Raw genomic sequence first — 20606 nt, forward strand, 5'->3', positions numbered from 1 at the left:
AAATAATTCAGAATTCGCGTTACAACATGTTTTTGTTTCCATGGCAATGCCTGTAGCCACAAGGTTGAAAAATGACCAGTCAAAGGTCCTAATAGTCTTGCAACAGAAATAATAACCCAGCAAAGCAATACATTCTCACTGCTTTCGATAGCTAACACAGCTACGGAAACAAACAAAAAAAACATTATTAATTTCAGTTAGGAGCCTGTAGATTAACACAATGGTACTTAAGCTGCCAGTTTTTTTCATTTGATAATTTCCTATCCCACTTTGGCCGATGGACATACACGTATAGCATGGAGCTGTCCTCTTGCTGTAGTCTGTGAATCACGTGGAATGGGAACGTTACAGCAAAGCACTATGGCTGCAGCTTTATTGTCCATTTAAGCCAGCAAGAGCAAATGTCCACCTCAGATGTTGAATAGGATACTATGGATAAGAGCAAAATATAACCAAAGAATATTAGAAAAATATAGTTGCCTTTTAAAGCTGCTGTTGTACTGTATCATGATTATTACATCTGATGCTAATGAGCAGCCATCCACAATTCTACTCGTGAGGTACGTATGCGGAAGGAAGCCTGCTGAACTGAACAACACCTGCCATTTCAATAAACACTTGCAATTCGGCTCTTAATTCTGTAAAAAATCTACATAAGTCAAGAGCCTTTAGCTTTGTTATTACTGTATCACTCACACTAAATGCTGGTACTTTTCAATGTATTACATCATATACATTTCAAGGAATACACAAGCCTCTGCTAAAAGTATGAATATATCAGGCCTGCGACATCGCTGCACAACTTCATAGTGAGAGCATGCAGGTAGGTGACTACAGGCTCGCAGCAGCCCTCATTATGTAGCATATGACAGTGATAAAATGAGATAAAAACTAGAGCAAGACCTAAGATGTGCTGTCAGAGAATTCCAGCACCTCGGTGTTCTCTTCAGATTAACCAGATCATTTTTATCTTTCAGTGACAGTAGCGCCATCTCCTAACCACTCATTTGCTCCATATTTGAACCCTGAAGGACAAACCTGACCTTAGTCTACTCTTCTTTTCTTCGCCCCACCCATCCCAGCTGCAGAAACATCTCGTACCCTGCAAACCTCCCGCAAGTCAGCATCGTGTTTATCTTCGTAAACGAGGCGCTGTCCGCCATCCTGCGCTCCATCCACTCGGCCATCCGGAGAACGCCGTCCCACCTCCTCAAAGAGATCATCCTGGTGGATGACAACAGCAACAACGGTGAGCTTCGCTTCACCTCCTGTGCGTTACCCACAATCAACAAGGTCCAGACACCAAACTGTGCATGCCACCAGTGGGTGGGCAGCAGGTTCTTGATTCCTTGTTGGATATGTTTTATTTGCGTGTATTAATATGCGGAACATGAGATTTTATGCGAGTCAAAGGAAAAGACGAGACAAAGCAATGTTTAATTTTGTATTTGATGTTCGCGTGTTAATATTCCCATGGCATTTTGGGATTATGCTTTGCACAGAAATAAGCAAAAACTGGCAGGATTCATTGCCCTGGTGTACCTCTGGCATCTCTCAGAACGTGTTCACCCATTAATGAAGCTCTGTGCTACATGTGTTATGTGAATGTCAGGTGTATATGAAAATGCCGAAGTTCTTACAATTATTCGCAACCGAATACATCACACACCTGCCTGGCATTATGAATAATTTTCTAAAAGGGAATTTTACAAGGGCCTTGAATGGGACAGGTGTAGACATATTTGCTTAAATCAGAAAATGTTTTTTTTTTTTGTTAGAATGTTTCCTTGAGCAAATATTTTTTCAAGTCAGAAAGTATGCCTTCAAGAATGCAGAGTATTTCCCAAATGTTTGCCAGGAAAGGCGACAGCAGACTCCACCAGGCCTGTCCAGTGGCGTGTCTGCCAAAGCCGAGAGCTCAGAAATGAGCAGGCGGTTTCTCTTTAATCTGTGTTAATCTACTTAATGCCTTGGATACGGGGCTGCAAGTTTGTGCTGATTGGATTAATTTGAAAAGGGAGAAGTGGAGAAGTGGAATACAGATGACCTGGAAGCAGCCGGCGATTGCCCAGCGGCGGGACATAATCAGACAGGGAAATTAAGCGCTTAGATGTTTCTGTGTCGGCCTTGGTCCCCCGGTGTGTCTCTGAGCACCTGGCTGGCGTCTCCGGGGAGAGAGTGCGGTTAACAACGCCTGCAGTGAAGCAGCGTCCTGTGGGAGCCCCTGTTTGATTGGCTGCAGCCTTGCCCGTCTCCCTGGCCGTACAGTATCAGTGAAAAAATAAGTGCTCCGAGCTACTGGGCTTGAGGAACTTTCAGACACAACACTGTGCTGAAAGAGCGCCTTCTGGGCCTAGCAGTCGGCCAATTGAAACCGCTCTCTTGTGCTGTCCTGCCTTCCCTGCTGGAGGTGAGAGGTGATTCAGAGACTCCGCTGTGCCTCGCTTCGCCTGGTACTTTCACTGGCTGTGCGTGTACTGACCCCCTACTCTCGTCTGTACTGATCCCCTGCACCCCACTGTGTGTGTGTGTGTGTGCGCGCATGTGTGTGCGTGTTTGTGTGGAGGTTTCTCAGCCACTATCTCTAGATTTATTTCAGATTGTGAAGATTTACTGGCTCCATGCTCTCTCTCCCCACATTCTGCAGAGACTTAGATTGAGTGATCTGACTGTGTGGAGCCCCTTTCATTCAGAGAACTACCCACAACATCTTTCTTCGGCTCCCCGAAGCCAGCCACAGCTTTAAACTCCCACCAGCAGCTTTACAGAGTGTTTGCAGGGGCGTTTCAGTGGGATCTGTGCAACTAATAAACACTGTCAGTCTGTTGACCAGCTTTATTGTGTCTAAGCCTCAAGTCTACGGAGTCTACTGCGTTGTTGTGAGATACCTGTAGCTGGCAGATTTGGCCCTGTCACGGTTAGTGTACGGGAGATGTGCAGTTATAGGTCCACCCAGGGATACCACCTGCTGTCCCCTGCTACACTGCTACCAGTTGATAGAAAAGACCAGGACATTGATGAGCTTCCACTAGCCAGCATTGGGACAAACAGAGGGGACTACACTTAGCAGTCACAAAAGTTTCAGAATTAAGGGCAGTTCAGGACACAGGGTAACACTATACAGAAATCTAAATCTGACAAAAAACCTAACTTTCCATTCATCGTTACAATTACAGTTCTTGAAGGCTCCTGACATCCACCACATCTCCCACTGCACGTTTCTGTTCACATTATGTCATAACAATGTGGCATAATGGCCAGGATTCAATCACCATTTGTTTTTTACAAATGTGAAAGTGAAAAGAAAGTTTTTCTTTGAAAGTAAAAGTTAAGATTTCGTGTTTATTGAATCTGAGCCAATGTATTAATTAGCAAGACTTCATTCAGATAGAAACTAGACAATAGAATTGGAAGATAAAAGGCAGGCGTGCCAAGGGAGTATTATTGAAGTTATTCAAAACATGAAACAACTAATTTCAGCCATGATGCAGACAATCCAATAAAACTGAACAGATTTAATCATAGAATTTAAATAATTCACTGTTTCTTTCATTATTTTATTCCCTATACATTCCTCTCTATTTCACTCTTATCTCTTGTGAGGGTTATTGTGGTATTGGTTCCACAAGAAATTTCAATAAAGACACGTCACTCACTCTAGAAAAGAAATACTTTATTAAACTCATCCATGAGGATTTGACCTTCTCAGAGGTTATTATCAGAAGTTGAAGAACCACAGACATTAATAAGTTTCTACATCTGGTCTTGTTTCAAGTTCCTTTTGCTTTTTATTTTTATCATTTAGATAATACTTGGTAAGAGGTAGCATTTTGATGTTTATTCCGTGTGCCAGGAAGGCATTCTCCCCCACGAGGGTGACTGACACGGATGGCTGCTTGTGTAGCACACACACTCACAGAAGAGATTCCCTCCTGTATCACTGCTGAGTGATTTTCTGCTGTGCTATAAGAGACAATACTGGATTAATCCAATGTCCCAGCTCAAACTAACCTGGAGATTCAAACAAGTCTGAAAAACTCCCCGGGAGTAAAAAGTTTCATTTGCACTACAGAAGTTCAGGATATGTATTTGCTTCGAGATGTCCTGTATGCAGAGTGAAGTACAAAATGAATTCACTTTCATGTGTAACTATCCAGTACTACACTAGGGCAGACCTGTGTATATCCTGATTGAACTATCCATCTGCACAGTTTAGTTTAAACTTCAGAATAACACCCCCCCCCCCCATCCACCTCTCCCTTTTGATTACTGCTATGATAGGGCATGGCATATTGTGTGTTTTTACCTGTGTTAAAACCATGCAAATTACTGTGGAATTAATCTATGCTAACGCTCAGGAGTATACAGTACCTGCGGTGAAATAATCTGTTGTTGGGGAGGAAACCCTTTACACCGCTGTTCTGCTCCACTGGCCGTACTCTAGCAAGCCCCGGCAGCCCCCGTAGTGTTCATTTGACAGGATAATTAACCTTAATACGGCATATTAATTTTGAAGAGAAAAAAATAACAAACTGCCCTTGTAGCGTAATTGCAGCAGATAGGCTTTGAGCGTTTCTGATCATTAGGGAGTCGGGCGAATGGTGGGTCGTTGTATGAGGAGCTGGGTCTTTACACAGGCTGAGGCTTTGAGTTGACATTGATGTATGTGATTTTGACTGAAGGTATATCTCATTTAAAGTATTGATCTTGGGGGTGGTAGGGGGGAGTCCAGAGATGATGTATATATATTCTGTTATACCACATCTGTGGACGTAGCTGTATATGGTATTCTTGGCAGTATACTGTACTGTATTTGACATACGGCTTGCGAGTCAAAAGTGGATAAATTACTCATGAACAAATGAAAAGATTAGCCTTTTATTAAGTTGAGCTAATCCATCTGTAATCCCACATCAGTGGATATCATGTTGACTTAAATGGCTGAAATGACGTGTTGCTGCCCTTGAAATCAAGGTTAGCTTTCAAGATACTAAAAGATTATCAAATACGATTTCGTACACAGCAAGTGTTCTCAGTGAGATAATTATGTCTGTGCTGCTCTCTGTATTAATTGCAAGGCAAAGATGGAAGATTTAATAGATGGAGGGTGTATGTGAATGCTCTGTCAAATGAGGTGATGAGTATCAGTGAGACATCAGGAACTTTCATTATATCTTTCCTAGGTTTAGGCAATGGCTGTTTGGTTTATTTGTGTTTCAGTTAGTAATTCATACTCTGTCTTGCTGTCATTGTAAAAACCCTGTCACTCTTACAAGACTATATTTCAAATAATTTTTTGTTGAAATATTTTGAAAGAGATATAGGAATTATGTTGCTATTACTTGTGCTTAGAACCAAAAAATTGATATGGCCTGCATTCATTCAACATTTGTTCTTAACTTTGACACACAAGTAAATGTAAGCATTACACCTTTTCTTCACAAACTCAGTTTGGAAAATTTAGTTTTAGGGATTTAGTTTAGCTTAACTTGACTACCTGTATTTGTGAAGAACAAAAAATAATTAGTTAAGAACGAATGCTGATTGTATCCAAGTCTCAAAATGCTACGCTTGACAAAATGCATGAAAATCAAGGAGCAGGTTCTGCTGGTGTGTAGGCAGGTTTCAGTGAGGAGATGCCTCCCCGAATATACTTTCATAAGTATATTCGGGGAATATACTTGTGAAGAACAAAAAATAATTAGTTAAGAACGAATGCTGATTGTATCCAAGTCTCAAAATGCTACGCTTGACAAAATGCATGAAAATCAAGGAGCAGGTTCTGCTGGTGTGTAGGCAGGTTTCAGTGAGGAGATGCCTCCCCGAATATACTTTCATAAAGCGTATTCATTCTACATCTCTGTTTTTCAGGCTGAGTACTGTGCAGTCTCTCTAAAGAGCAGTTTCAGTCTGGAAGTAAAGAAGTCGAACAGATCCGAGCCTCTACAGTATGCAGCAAACCTAGGTCTGAATTGAACCAACATTTTTACTTATGAAATAGGTTTACTGTACAAATAAATTATTTTTTTTCTTCCCAATTTGGCAAATTCAGCAATCATCAAATTTAACACAGCAAACTGCCAGGATATTGTAATTAGCTAATATACATAGATTTAGATACATAACAAGATATACCACTCTTGAGCAGGCAATGTATGGCGTGCCAAATGAGATTAGCTGGAGCTGATAAAAGTACTATGTTATTAATTCTGGCAGCGAGATGCATTCCTTAACTCCTCATCCGTGACTTGACTGATGGCTCACACTGCGCAGTAATTATGATGGAGCTAAGCTGCTTTTGTTTTAGCGGTGTAATACCCATCATATTTCGCACAATCTCCACAAAATAATCCTGCAAATGGCTGCCGTTCTTTGTAATCTGACGCAATGAGAACTGTGCACAGTGCGGGCGCTAGAGCTAGTATCCTTCCACGGTGAACGGGAGGTAGAAAGATAAAGCACGGAGCCAACTATAGCACAGAGACGTGTTGGGGGGATGCGTGCGAGTGTCCAGCAGCTGACGTCAGTTTACCCATGGATTTCTTCACACCCTTGTGCCAGAACCTTCAAACTGAATTTTTACATCTTGCTTGGTATTTTCCTTACACGGTAGCGGTGACACCGTTGTGCCTGTTATGCTACATTAGTGTTTTTATGCAAGTATAGTTAGGTCAGTTCTGGCCAGAAGTCTTATTGACTTGGCCATGGGCCTCTGCTGAGGTAATGGACCTGTTACTCTAATTGGTTTGTTATGATTGATGGTGATCCATTACATTTTGTCATTGTTATTCCCAATCAATTCTCTTGCATTTGAATTGCTTTATTGCAAATGATATGAAAAAATATCTGCGAAGCAAATGTAATCCACAGAGATTCATCATTTCTGTATCCGTACTGTGTGGACTCCATGACAGGGAATGTATCAAACTGAAGGGTGAAAAGTTGGAAACACGAGGATCCACAGTTTTACCCTCTCATTAATCACAGAGAGGCCTCGGTTACATGTCAGGGCTCATATATTATACATAGGACAATGGATGCATTAGCTTCACTTATTTTACTTGAATATTTCATACGAGAACGGTACTTTGCACAGAAAAGTTCAGCATGCTTTATGAATAGTGAGGGAAGGTATTTGAGAATGGCCTCTCATGTGCTTGGTTAAACAGGGCAGGTCATTGCTCCTTCAGAACAACCTACACACTTCACTTGTGCCTTAAGTACACTCAGTGTCATCACACTTCTAGCAGTTGACCTACCTAATTAGATAAAGAATGAAGGTTTAAAAAAAAAAAAGTATTTCCATGATTATGTCTCGTTTTAAATGTGGGCGGGAGGGAACGGCTACTAAGTGGCAGAATTAGTGATGTCCTTTTCAAACGGAAGAATTTGTACTGCTGTCTCCTGCCATCAGTTTGATTCAGAGTGTGTTCATGAGGAGTTATTGTGTTTGGAGCAGTGTGTTTGTGAGGAGGGATGGTGTTTGGAGCAGTGTATATGTGAGGAGCAGTGTGTATGTGAGGAGGGATGGTGTTTGGAGCAGTGTATATGTGAGGAGCAGTGTGTTTGTGAGGAGGGATGGTGTTTAGAGCAGTCTGTTTATGGGATTCATGCCATATAGGGCAGTGTGTTTATGGGGAGTGACGGTGTTTGGAGCCATGTGTTTATGATTCATGCCATATGGAGTGTGGTTGTGCTGGCACCACTGAAAGATTTTGGCACAGCTGTTTTAATCATTGTTACAGCACAACTGCAGCCAGGACTGCTTCCTCTAGCCAATCCAAACTCAGCTGTCAGCTCCTTCTGTTATCTCCTATTCTGGATATTTGTTGCTGGTAAAGACACCGCAGTGGCCAAATACATGTGTCTAAATAAGAACGGATTTTGTAGATAATATTCTCTAAATAAAATTCTGGATACTAATCATGCAGTGGTCTGTGTTGACATCGATGCAATTGATGGAGAGTTTCTTCCGATACTTGTTCACAGCACATGTGTATTATGTTCAAACAGCCTTCAGCTTCAGTCTCGTTTGGAAGTGTCTGTATATTTTGCCTCTAAGTAGACAATGCACATATATTGGTAAGCACAGGTGGGATAAACATGAGTTTGGATTCCTTAATGCAAAGAAAACCTCTTGCAAGTTTCTTGCCCTTGCCGAGGAGTTCAGAAAGAGTCTGGTGTCTTATAGGATTTTAATTGTTAAAGTGCTCTTGGCACGGAGATATTTGGCGGTGTTGTACTGCAGACTGTAATTTGTGGGATACGAGCTGGGAATTCTGTGGGCATTAGACCAGTGTACGAGGCTCTGTACAGGAGTGCAGACATATCGGCATACCGTATCAATGCCATCTACTGTGCGAGAGGAGATGCAGTGTGGAATGGTGTGGAATCCATGTATATAACAGAGGTAAAAAAATGTCTTAGTTAACTTCTGATTTTTCTTTAAAGGCTGGACATCCCTTTAAATCTAACATCTCTGCCTATGCGCAGTTGATATAGCTTCATTAAAATATAGATGTGAAGTCAGACTTAAAGTGTATGCCAGCTTTATGGTCTTTGTACCGTGATCAAGCCTGGCTCAGTTAGAATTCAGAGATACATGGAGTCAGAGCCCTGAGCAGGGAGTGAGCAGAGCCTGTCCTATTCCATTCTAGCACCTTTTGTGGGCTGTTGCAGGGGCTGGTATTGACAGATTGCCCAATTCACCCATTTGTCCCTTTCGCCCATTCTCTCGGGCCATCAGTGTCGCTGTGAGCCTAGTTTGTCTCCAGGAAAGGGAAAGGCTTTATTCATCATCACACCCCAGTTTTGTCAGGAGTGTGGTGCGTGCTATCTTTAATCATGTCGGTCTTACGCTCAGCCAGATAGCCATGACAACAGTGGCTGTGATACACTGATACACACCCATCTCACCACTGTGATGAGGAAAGGAATAGCACTCTAACAATGCGCCAAATTGATTGACTCATATAAAAAACAATCAAATGATGACCATTACCCAACCCGCTGAGTCCAGGTCAGCATTATGGCAAGAATAAAACAGTCAGTTTCAGCCATTTTTCCTCATCATTCTGTCCTGTCTCAGCTGCTCTGAGTGGCCTGCCTAGTGGATTCCTTGCTGGACCATAACTCGAAAATATAGATTTCTGGTTATTTGCCATAGAGTTGTTGTTTATGTATTTTTAAATGGACCCCAGTTTTAGACAGTATAGAGCTTGTACAGTCTAACTATCTGAGGGCGTTGGTACAATGGACTTCTGTGGTGGACCTTTGTGCTGAAACTAGCCAATTTAAATGACACAGTGAAAATATTTTTTTTTGGTACTTTTGATGAAGTACTTTTTTTTGAAGTACTTTTGAGTACTTTTTAAAATATTTTGAGATATTATATAACAGTGCTTTCCAACACCTACTGCTTTTCAGAATGCTGCCACTTTGGCGTGCTTTCAGAAAAACCTGCAAACCACTTTGTAGGTCTGTGGGCATTCAAACATTTCAATGCTTTTGTGTAACAGTGTAATGTAAAGGCAGTGCATGCACAAGAGGCTAGTAATGACAGATTGATATGCACATTGAGAAACACTATTATTGAACTCACAACTAACTATAGCATAATCAGGCATAATCAGCATAATTGTAACGTATTAACATAATATACTCATAACGTAACTTAATTATGTGGCATAATGAGTGAATCTGTCTTTTCTCTGATCACATGCTTGTTTTGCACATGGGACTGAGTGTGGGCACTTATTATTTTCAGAGTGGAAACCGGTATCCAGGTCCTAAATCACCCTCTCCCAGAAACGCCTCATGTCACAGCTATGGCATCATATAGCCCTGTGGTAACCGAAGCATCCTCCTCGGCTGGCCAGGTCCGAGCCCCTCCTTACTGCAGGGCATCAGCAGAAGATGAATTATGGGCCAAATCATTGCCAATAAGTGTGTGTTGACCCATGAAGGCAATCAGTGCAGTCAGAGATGTGGCGGGGGGGGGCGGGGGGTGTTTGGGGGGGTGGTTCACGGTCGTGTCATCACTGCAGAGCCCAGGGCATCCATCAGCAACTCCTCATTTGCAGACAAGGCTCTCTGCCATTCCTACTGATCTCAAAGGCTTTCTGGAATCCTGATTAAATTCACTGATATTGCATTATTTTTTCATGTATAAAAATGAAACAAATTGAAAAAAACTGGAAAGTCTGCAGAGAGGACAAGATGAAGAAAGGGAGGGAAGGGGAGAGAGAGAGAAAGAGAGAGAAAGAGAGAGAGAAAGAGGGAGAAAGAACCCACAGGCAGTTCTGATTTTCGCTGTACTTTACCATCTTTGATTTGGACCAGACCTCAGTATCTGTCTGCTGTGTTTCCAATGTGTGCATAGAGGACCTGAAGGAAAAGCTGCAGGGCTTTGTGGACGAGACCAATGGCCAGCAGCCCGGCTTCATCAAGGTGGTGCGCCACACCCGGCAGGAGGGCCTGATCCGCTCGCGGGTCAGCGGGTGGAGGGCGGCCACTGCGCCTGTCGTGGCACTCTTCGATGCCCACGTGGAGTTCAACACTGGATGGTGAGCACCCCCCCGTCTGTTTCTCACATATTCAACATTTCCTCTGCTTGCTCACAGCAGGAGCACAAATGTCCTGCTGCTTCAAAAAATGTAAGCTCTTACTTGAGGTGGTAACAGATTTTATTTCTGCAGTAGTTGTTATTCATGTTAAGGCAATTTGAGAATCTTTCACTGGCTTTCACTGAGCCAAAAAAAAGTGATTCACCTTTTTCCCTTTCCCTTGATTTCTTTGAAGTGCTTTTTTTTCTTTTCATGGACACAGTTTGATGAGCAAATTTTGTTTGTATTGTATTTGTTTGTATGTATTTAATCTTAAATTAAGAACAAATGTGGATTAAACCCTGGTCTTTTTACTGGAGGTGAAGATGGCTGTGTCGCCTGAGCACTGGTGTATCGCACATGGTGATAAAGTATCAAATCTGTTCCACACTTCCTCAGGTCAAAGAGATAGTTTCTCTAGCAGAGTTTTCCTGTCACATAATCTTACCCTCAGTGGCCTGATCCAAATCTTTCAGAGGCTTTGAACGGCTTCCAAAATGTTTGTGCCTTTAATCCATACTGACCAACTCCTGATACAGAAAACAACCTTAGATTACTGTGTCGGAAACATCAGCTTTCAGGAATTCATTTGAGGACACATTTTTACACCAATGAGTAATGCACACTTGTTATACTTCATATATTTGGCAGGGGTGCAAATGGTCTTACAAACCTCTTAAATGGAATGACATTTTAATAGTTTGGAAATAATTGTGCTATTTAAATACCTCTTTTTAGTTACTTGTTATGTTTTTGATGGCTGGAATTGTCATTCACAATAAACCAGAGGCACATTTTGAATTCTGTTGCTCATGTTGTCCTGTTTTGAATGTTGATTCTGTGATTTTTCTTCTTTTCTTTTTTTTTGCAGAATTAATTAGCATAAACCTTTGTGTATTTAGCCTTATTGATTCTGAATGTGGCTCTTTTTGAAAGATACCAAGATTACCATAATTAAGTGAGCGGGTGACAGGCATCCATATTAATCACATCGCCGTGCAGTTCAAGTTTCAATTATCTGGCGAGTTGTTCAAGGAGGTTTTTGTGCAAATGGCAGTGATCAATAGGTCGCGTGACTGTCCAAGCAATTTATTATGCAGTAAATGAAATTCATATCCATTACCTTAGGAAGGGCATATTGCATGGGAAGAAGGAAGTTTTATTATCTGGGCAGTGGATTTGTATGAATATGTATAAGCTTTTGAAATGAAACAGTCCAGTAGAAACCTCGACTATATAACCCGTTCTTCTCTTTCAGTCACAAGCCGTACAAATTCATGCCATAGCAATGTACGGCTATCTCAGAAATAGATTTCCATTAAGATTTTTCCTGTGTCTGTGGACAACATAACTGTAAGGGTGAAGGGTTTTATAATGAATAAATTAGAAATAGATCACACTATAAAGAATAAGTAAGATATGGATCGTATATTTGCTGGCAATACGGAAAAGAGCCCAAACACAAATTCCTATTTCTCTGATATGTCACTATCTAGTAAAAGGAATAAAATGAACTTCTTTGAAGTGCTGGATGTTTCTGGAGTATTTCTCTCTGCTTTCTGGTATGTTGAAATGGATTAAACACTTGATTTTATCTGGGTCTCTGAGGAAACGGTAATAGGGTTTGCCATTGTGTTCTAAGGGCTGAACCTATCCTGCTGAGAATTAAGGAGGACCGAACTCGAATCATCTCCCCGTCGTTCGACAATATTAAATACGACACATTCGAGATCGAGGAGTACCCGTTGTCTGCACAAGGCTTTGACTGGGAGCTGTGGTGTCGCTACCTAAACCCACCGAAGTCCTGGTGGAACAAGGCCAACTCCACTGCTCCTATCAGGTAACTGGGATCTTGCTAATGTACACTTTACTATGTGTTTCCTGCACACTGTAAAGATAATGGTGTATTAATACATATGTGTGAAAGACTATTTAATAAAAAGACCTAGGCCTGGATCACAGAGTTTGAGTTTCTTGTGGTGATCTCTGAACCCACCAAATCTGCCTTGGTGAAAAAAGTAATGCTTTCAAAAAGAAATTAATAGCATTAAAATGTATATGTTTATTGTCCAAATAATTTGCCGTTACAAAGTGACTTTTCTGTGGAGATGGCTTGCAGGTCTTGTTCCAATCCAGGCATTGCCTTATTGTAACGCAGTGCTGTATTAATCAGGGAGGGAATAGCATATTCCCTTAAGGTGTATCGTTAGTTTTCTTTGCATCACGCTGAAGGAACCCGCAGCCATTAAAGTGCACGAGTGCTTACTGATGTGGCTTCACAGAGACAAATCTATACGTAGGAGTACAGCTTATTTAAATGTACCATGGCCTGTGGCAGATTTAAAGAGTCTTCTTAAAGATCAATGCTCCTTAATGTGTGTGAATAATGGAGGCAACCTCCCACCTCAGGGCTGTGGAGTTTCTGGTGGAGGCGCTTTCAGCCTCGGTGCTCTGTGATCGATACAACAGTGGCCCCCTGAACAGCATGCAAAGCGCGCGTGGAAATATTTTTCCACCCCCTCAGCCATGAGGGATTTATGTTTATTGCACCCATACGCAAACAAGCAGCGTGGCAGATTAATTTAGCGCTGGCCATGAAGAAAGTACTGCGCTCATGTTTAGTCATGGTTTATTTTCATATCGCAGGCTTGGAGGTTCTCTGAAAGAAATGACATTGAAAATTGTACAAAAGAAATGAGTTAATTAACTGTTTAACCTTCGCCACTACCTTGTCTGGTTACATTCTCAATGTCCCTCTTTGGTCCCTGTAGGAGCCCAGCTCTGATTGGCTGCTTTGTGGTGGACAGGCAGTACTTTGAGGAAATCGGCCTTCTGGATGAGGGGATGGAGGTGTACGGGGGAGAGAACGTGGAGCTGGGTGTCAGAGTAAGTCCCAGGGAAAGACAGTTCTTGCATGTACGCCCCCATTACCACTGAGTCTGTATCAGCAACAGTGACAACAGCTTTATAGTGTGACCCCTTTATTTCTTTTATAACATATGCAAGAAAACAAATACAGACATCACTGGGAGGGAACGGGATGAAGCCTCTCTTTGGCAGATGTTCAAAGTTTTCTCGCTTTGTTCCTGTTTCCATTTTGTTACTCAGCGAACCCATTAGTGGCTGTGTTAAGCAATCTGCTGTCCCATTATGGGAACATATGGCTCTGCTGCCAGGGCAGGTTTGACTGATGCAAAGCGCCCCCTCTCCCTCCGGCCTCTCCGGTTACTACTGGGCGCCCAGAGCTCAGACTCGCATCAGTGCTGTAATCACATTATCTTCAGTCAGCTGATTCGAGTTGACACAACACAATTCTGCCATTACATTGCAACCGCTGCAGCCATTACACTGCAACAACATTAGCACAAATTCAACTGGCCTTTGCTTATCGCCTCCGATATTCAGGAGACCCTCTGTAATTTCTTTTAAAAATAAATCATTTACAGAAAAATATTTTAAAATATAAAAATTCATTTAAAATAAAAGTGTTGTATGGCTTGTATTGCTTCTCCCGCAAATGATTATATGCATCATTTATAGTTTGTCATTCGCATATGTACATACATACGCACACACACACACACACACACACACACACACAGCGCCACTGCTCCAGGCAGACTACACAAAAGTGTATTTGTTATCTCCCAGGTGGTTAGCCGAACGACAGGCAGGAATTATTCATCCGGTCATTCTGTCGATAATGTGCAGTTCCTGTGAATGTCCATGCTTAAGCCTTGCTCCACGTATTGCACATTAGACTTGCTGTGTTGTGTAATGTACACCACTGGAAAGCTCCATACCAGCTCGGCAGTGGGACAGATGGGCCAGAGAAAGAGCTGGAATAATGTGGCATTCTCTGGTGAAGGCTCGTAATACAACCATAACATGCACTGTGTGGGGAATGAACTAACACCAGTCACACGGCAATCGGTTTAAACAAATGGCACCGTATTGCCGGCGGACACGCCCATCAAACATGTCCATCGTCCAACCGCAATGCTACTGTATGTGGGTAATAGGGCCCAGTATTACAGCACAGTCAGAGAATTGGCAGTCCACTGGGACCCACAGTGCAGCTGCATGCTCCCCAACCAGCAATGACTCAGATAATTGTTAATTACACAACAGGAGGGGGGATACATGTCACTATCAATCGAACAATGGGACAGAAGGGTCTCCATGTTGGATCTGCTTCATGTGTTTTGGAAAGCCAGGCTTTAAAGAAAGATAATGAGTTTGACTGTGTCTAGCTTTTTTTCCCCTGAAAACACAAACACTCTATTTCATCCTGTAAGAACTGCTGGAGCATCGGTGTGAACCGAAACCAAAAACAGGTGGTCAAGCTAGTCACCTGTGTTTTGCATTTGTAGAGATGACCTGCGGTGTTCTAATTGCTTAGCTGAGACAGGATTGGATTAAGTTGCTGGGCAGAGCAGGGTATTTGGTTTGATTGCTGGCTTGAAACAGGAAGTTTGCTGTGGAGGAACTGGCCCCTCGTTGTGCAGGTTGATTTGGCCGTGTCTGCAGTGCTTATATTCTGGCTGTGGGCTGTGATGGGGCTCCTAACAGATGGCAGTGCTGTGAGATGAGAGGTCGCAGAGACCCTGGCACCAGCTCCAGAGCTGCAGCTGCTCTGCACTCAAAGAGAGCCCCTCTCACCAGCACGGACACCAGCGTAGTGCTCACAGGAGCTGGAGTCTCCATGCAGTCTCCATGCTGGCTGTGTGCCTCTCCTCAGCGCTGCAACCTGGAGTGCAGGCGCTCTGCTGAGAAGCATGGCCACCAGCTTGAACGTTTCAGAATCAGGTCAATGCTGTGCCAGCCAGTGTATTTCGAGAGGTAAATAAACTCAAATACTCAATCAACATTTTAATTTCCAGCCTACTAATCATCTGAGCAATAATTAGCAGATTAATTACATCGTGTTACAGTGTTGAAATTGTAATAATGTAAAATGTAAATTAAAAATCACACAAAAATTATCCCTCTCTTTGTAGTTGTTGTTGTTGACTGAATTACCCAAAGAGCAAGCTTTAAACAAATGAAACAATATGAGAAGGTTATATGTTTGTATAATTGTATATCATGTGCGGATAAATAACAATTATGTAATTTCCTTCTGTTGTGTTATAATGAAAAAATGGGTGTTGGTACTTATACAGAATAAGCACTCTAACCTTCACAAACTGTTGTAAAACCTCTCCAGATGAAAAACAGCTACCAATTCCCCATCCTAACTGTAAGCCTTGTAGAATGAATCACAGCGGACAGCGTTGGTTTTAGCGACTGCCAAGTAGATTGTACTGTAAAATGAGATTGCTGAATCCGGCGATATAACTTATAAAGCTTTCATGTAAATGTGAGGCATTCACCCAGAGTATGAAATAGTCACACACATAAAATGTATGGAAGCTGTATGGATGTTCAGAAGCCAAGAATACTTGCCAGTTGGAGATGTGGAATTCACTTTATGCATAATTGCATAAACTAACCTGTTCAGTAAGTGCATTTGCAACAGGCTTAGTGGATGATTTTATTTAATCCCTCCTATGAATGAAAGAGTAAACAAGATGAACAAACTGCCGGTAATTAACATCAGCATAGATCATTTGGTTTTTAGCAGCAGACTACGTGTTAGAACGACATGTCAGTACCTCTGTGGTCAGTACTGAACACAGTGCATGGTCGTTATTTGAGTCCATTATGTAAACTGACAGCTGATATTACAAATGAAGTAAATCTGTTCTGGACTGGATTTCATCCATCCAGCAATGTTTACTTGTGAAAGAGAAATTGAATTTAAGTACCTTGTTCAAGGTTACCATGGTAACTTGGCATTTATTTAATCCCTCGTATGAATGAATGAGTAAACAGGATTAACAAATCACCGATAATTAGCTTCAGTATGGATACTTTGGTTTTTAGCAGCAGACTACATATCAGTAATGAACACAGTGCATGGTAGTACATTTGAGTCCATATGTAAACTTATTCAAGGTTACTGTAGCAATGATGCATTCAGGATGTGAACCTACCTGGTTACGTGCTTTGTTCCCACTGCTGCTGTTATTGAATTTACTCTTACAGTCTCCAGTGAGGTACACTGTGGTTGTGTCCAAAATGGCTTACTTGCCTACTATTGAGTATACAAATTGTATACAATTTTTCTTCTGACAAACATATTTCAGGGCAACAAATCTTCTCTTTCTGCTGGAACTATTACTTCACACTGAAGTTACCTTGAGCGCTCCCCACAATTGCGTACGCATGACCTGCATTGAGTCAAATAGGCAATTGATAACGTTGTAACTCATACATACAGTAGCATAACAGCAATAATTCCACCATCTGTTAATACAAATCTGTACAAATCTAATTATTTTTATTGAACTATCCACTGTATTCTTAATGCCATTTTAAATGGTTTTTAATCATTTTCAAATTTTTCTTCTTTTTAGCCTTTTACTTTTATCTTAAAATGATTCAACATGTGCTTTGCCTGTCTGCTGTAAAGCACTTTGTGCTGCAACCCATGTATGAAAAGGTGCTATACGAATAAATGTATTATTATTATTATTATTATTATTATTATTATTTTTTTTTTTTTTTTTTTTTTATTATTAAGTGTAAATCAGGTAACCTAGCCGTAGTCCAAAGCCAGCAATGTGGGAAATATAAAGGCTGTGCCTTTGGAGTGGCACATTGTACTGCTTCACACCACAGCTGGTCTTCCCTGCTGTGGTAATATGGCACTAGCAGATTGTTCAGCCCAGTTGGATAAAGGCTGTGATGAACTGTGTGTCAAAGGACAGAGCTTACCTTTGCTTCTGAATTTTACTTCTGAGTTAGGCAGGGTGTGCTTCTGAATTAGGCAGGGGGTGCATACAGACATATACATTCAATATTATAATTATGTGAATATCACTCCACATGAGCTGCATATTCAGTATATTTTGCTTATCTGAATCCCACTTCACTAATCTGTCTCTCTGCGTCTGTGTGTCCATGTAATACCAGGTGTGGCAGTGTGGGGGCAGTGTGGAGGTTCTGCCCTGTGCCCGGATCGCCCACATTGAACGTGCCCACAAGCCATACACTGAGGACCTGACGGCACACGTGCGCAGGAACGCTCTGAGAGTGGCTGAGGTGTGGATGGACGAGTTCAAGAGCCACGTCTACATGGCCTGGAACATTCCACAGGAGGTGAGGCGGAAACACAGCGTCTGAATTAACGTGGTTTGAGCCCGCTTCAGGAACACAGTGTGAATGTTAATGTGGTTTGAGCCTACATCAGGAACAGACTGCCTAAACAGTGCGATTAGAACCAACTTCAGGAACAAATTGTGATGAGGTCCTTTACATTAACAAACGACTGGATGCTATTTTGTGTAGCATACTAACAAGTGCATTTTGTGCATAAATTTATAGTGTGTAGTTGCTAAAAAGGTGAACTCATATATTGAATTAATAAACAATAGAACCTCTACTATTTGGCATTCTACTTTCTGGAATGTTCTACTTAGTATAATTTGCACTGTTTTTTTTTTTGTTTTTTTTTTTGAAATATGCATTTTTTTACTACCCAAAGTGACCTATGTAATCAACCCAATGCAAACCTCTCCCACAGACTCACTGGTCAGGGTAAGGGAATAATTATGTAATTATAATTATTATGTAATATGTAATTTAAAAATTAATAATTGCACAAAAATTGAAAATACGCCCAGGTGCTCACATAAATTGGAAATAAATTGCCTTTAAACAACAAAAATTACCATATACCAATATGGCTCCTATGTTATCTCTGGGGCGTGTACTATCCAGAATTTTCTATTTTCTGAGTAGTGCCCAGATAGTAGTCATACCAAATAAATAAACTTTTGAAAATGTGCAGTCCAGTATTGGCCATAGACTTAACTATAATGATTCAGTTAATAAATGAGTGCTCCATACACATTTTTAAATATTATTTTCTGTTTTGTTACGTCTGTACTTTTTAATTGGACTGTTTTATATGTACAAAAGCGTGCAAACAATTTCTGAAAACAATGAGGGGGGCTAAAAATAATGATATCAGCTGTGTTGAAAGACAGCAGGTTTCTAATCCAACCTGTTCAGCCTGGACAGATGTACCCTCCGCTTTTGGCCTCTCTCTCTCTCCGGGAGCTGCCCACGTGCGCGCTGATCCCCGAGCCCGGCTGAATCCGGCGCACAGCTGCTCCTGATCTCTTTTCATTAGGCTCCCGTTACATTCCGCGTCTCTCGGCTTTCACCGGGGCACCGGGGTTCTGGCCAAGCCCCCACCCCCTCACCGCCAGGCGGCCATCGCGTCCCTCTGGAAATTAGAGACAAGTTAATTTTGGGCAGATAAACGGCTTGCTTGTCCTGCCGGCCCTGGCTCGCGTGGCGCTGTAAATATCCCCCAACCCCCCCCGTCTTCCTCTGTCTGGAGTGTGAATGACGGCCTGCTGGTGGCGGAGCGTGGGGGGGGTGGGGAGGAGGGGGTGGGGGGGACAGAGCTGCTGTAAGCATGAGAGGGGAAAATTCCTCTAGGGGCTGTGCCGTCTCCCTGCCATTTGCATGATTTGACTGGGGCGCGCGCTTATCCACAGGCACTCAATACCCCTGAGATGAGTCCGTTAGCGATGCCAGAGAGGATTTAACTGGTGGGGAGGCTAGCCAGCCGTGTTGGTAAAGCAACGTTTATTACAGGATGCTGTGAGACCAGACCTGTTTGTTGAATCGCTGCGCTTGTGGAATGTGCCCAATAACACCACAAAAACGAATGCAGCTGAATTAACAAATAAATCCTTATTTTTCCCTCTATATCGCGTATCATCACGGCGCATGAATTTATTAGTGTGGGAAGTGACACAGTGTGAGAGGTCCTGCAGTGGCGAGGACTGAAATAATGAGGAAATTACTCCGCAGTTACCGCTCAAACCCACAGATTACCGCCGAAGAGCAGGCGGGAGGACCTTGACTGTGAGAGGCGTGAGAGCAAGCGCGAGATGGTGTCAGCGATGAACAGAGCTGTTTATCCGTACCGTGAGCACTTTGGCGGTGCCGGTGCGTTCCGGGTTCAGCGACAGAGCAGTGCTGTATTCTCTGCAGCGAGCTGCTCAGGAGTGTGGGTGTGTTTGGAAGAATCGGCGACTGAGCTGGTGATAGCCGTCTCCTCGCTGTGTTCCCATCATGCTTTGTGGTCTCAGGGGCTTCTTCTCTCTGTCAGTCCAGCTGTCCCCCGGAGGAATCTGTCTCCTTTCCAGCAGCAAGCTGGGCATTGTGGGAAAAGGCATCACTCACTGTTGTTAACATTCATGAAAGATGGAATCTTTTGTTTCTCAGGCTGCATGGCAGAAAAATATTTCATAGGATGTATGATTTTGTGTGGCATAGTGGCATAACATATTGTTTTACTCCACAGCCATTTGCAAACTGTATGAAAATACAATGAAAACATGGCGATCGATTACCCTGATAATAAGGTGTGTGTGTACATGCGTGTGTGTATGTGTGTATGTGTGTGTGTGTGTGTGTGTGTGTGCGTGTGTTTGTGAGCATACAGGACTCAGGAATTGACATTGGGGATGTCTCGGAGAGGAAGGCCCTGAGGAAAAGGCTGCAGTGCAAGACGTTTCGATGGTACCTAGTCAACGTTTACTCCGAGATGAGAATGTACACTGACATCATGGCCTATGGAGTGGTGAGAGCTGTTATCTGTACCTGTTCATCACCGGCTGCTGTAAAGCCAAGCCCGTGGTTCACTTGTCAGTAGCTTCAATTTGTGGTTTCCATGGGTAATATTCACACATTCTCTCTGTACAGGAGTCTGTGCACCAGGGAGTTATTCACACATTATTCAGCAGCTGAATGAGACGCCATGCAAAGGGCTTTTCACCAATGCCAGAGGAACAGCTTTGCACCTGCATTCTAGTTACTCTGCAGAGAAGCTGTTTTTATATTCATTATTCCTGTTAAAAAAAGACCCAAACTTGT

The 20606-nt window shown here is 42.4% G+C and overlaps 1 protein-coding gene across 2 annotated transcripts in view; it reads left to right on the forward strand.

Moving 5' to 3' along the window:
• Window positions 1-20606, forward strand: part of LOC135255551 (polypeptide N-acetylgalactosaminyltransferase 18) — a 77539-nt gene that overhangs the window by 45133 nt on the left and 11800 nt on the right. For both annotated transcript variants that reach the window (XM_064336877.1, XM_064336878.1), the window contains exons 3-8: window positions 1083-1249; window positions 10382-10565; window positions 12247-12444; window positions 13376-13490; window positions 17625-17810; window positions 20176-20313. In XM_064336877.1, coding sequence (XP_064192947.1) covers window positions 1083-1249; window positions 10382-10565; window positions 12247-12444; window positions 13376-13490; window positions 17625-17810; window positions 20176-20313 — 988 coding nt within the window. The remainder of the gene's footprint in view (window positions 1-1082; window positions 1250-10381; window positions 10566-12246; window positions 12445-13375; window positions 13491-17624; window positions 17811-20175; window positions 20314-20606) is intronic.

The sequence above is a fragment of the Anguilla rostrata genome, chromosome 5 (genome assembly GCF_018555375.3).
Source record: "Anguilla rostrata isolate EN2019 chromosome 5, ASM1855537v3, whole genome shotgun sequence".
In the NCBI taxonomy this organism is placed as follows: Eukaryota; Metazoa; Chordata; class Actinopteri; order Anguilliformes; family Anguillidae; genus Anguilla; species Anguilla rostrata.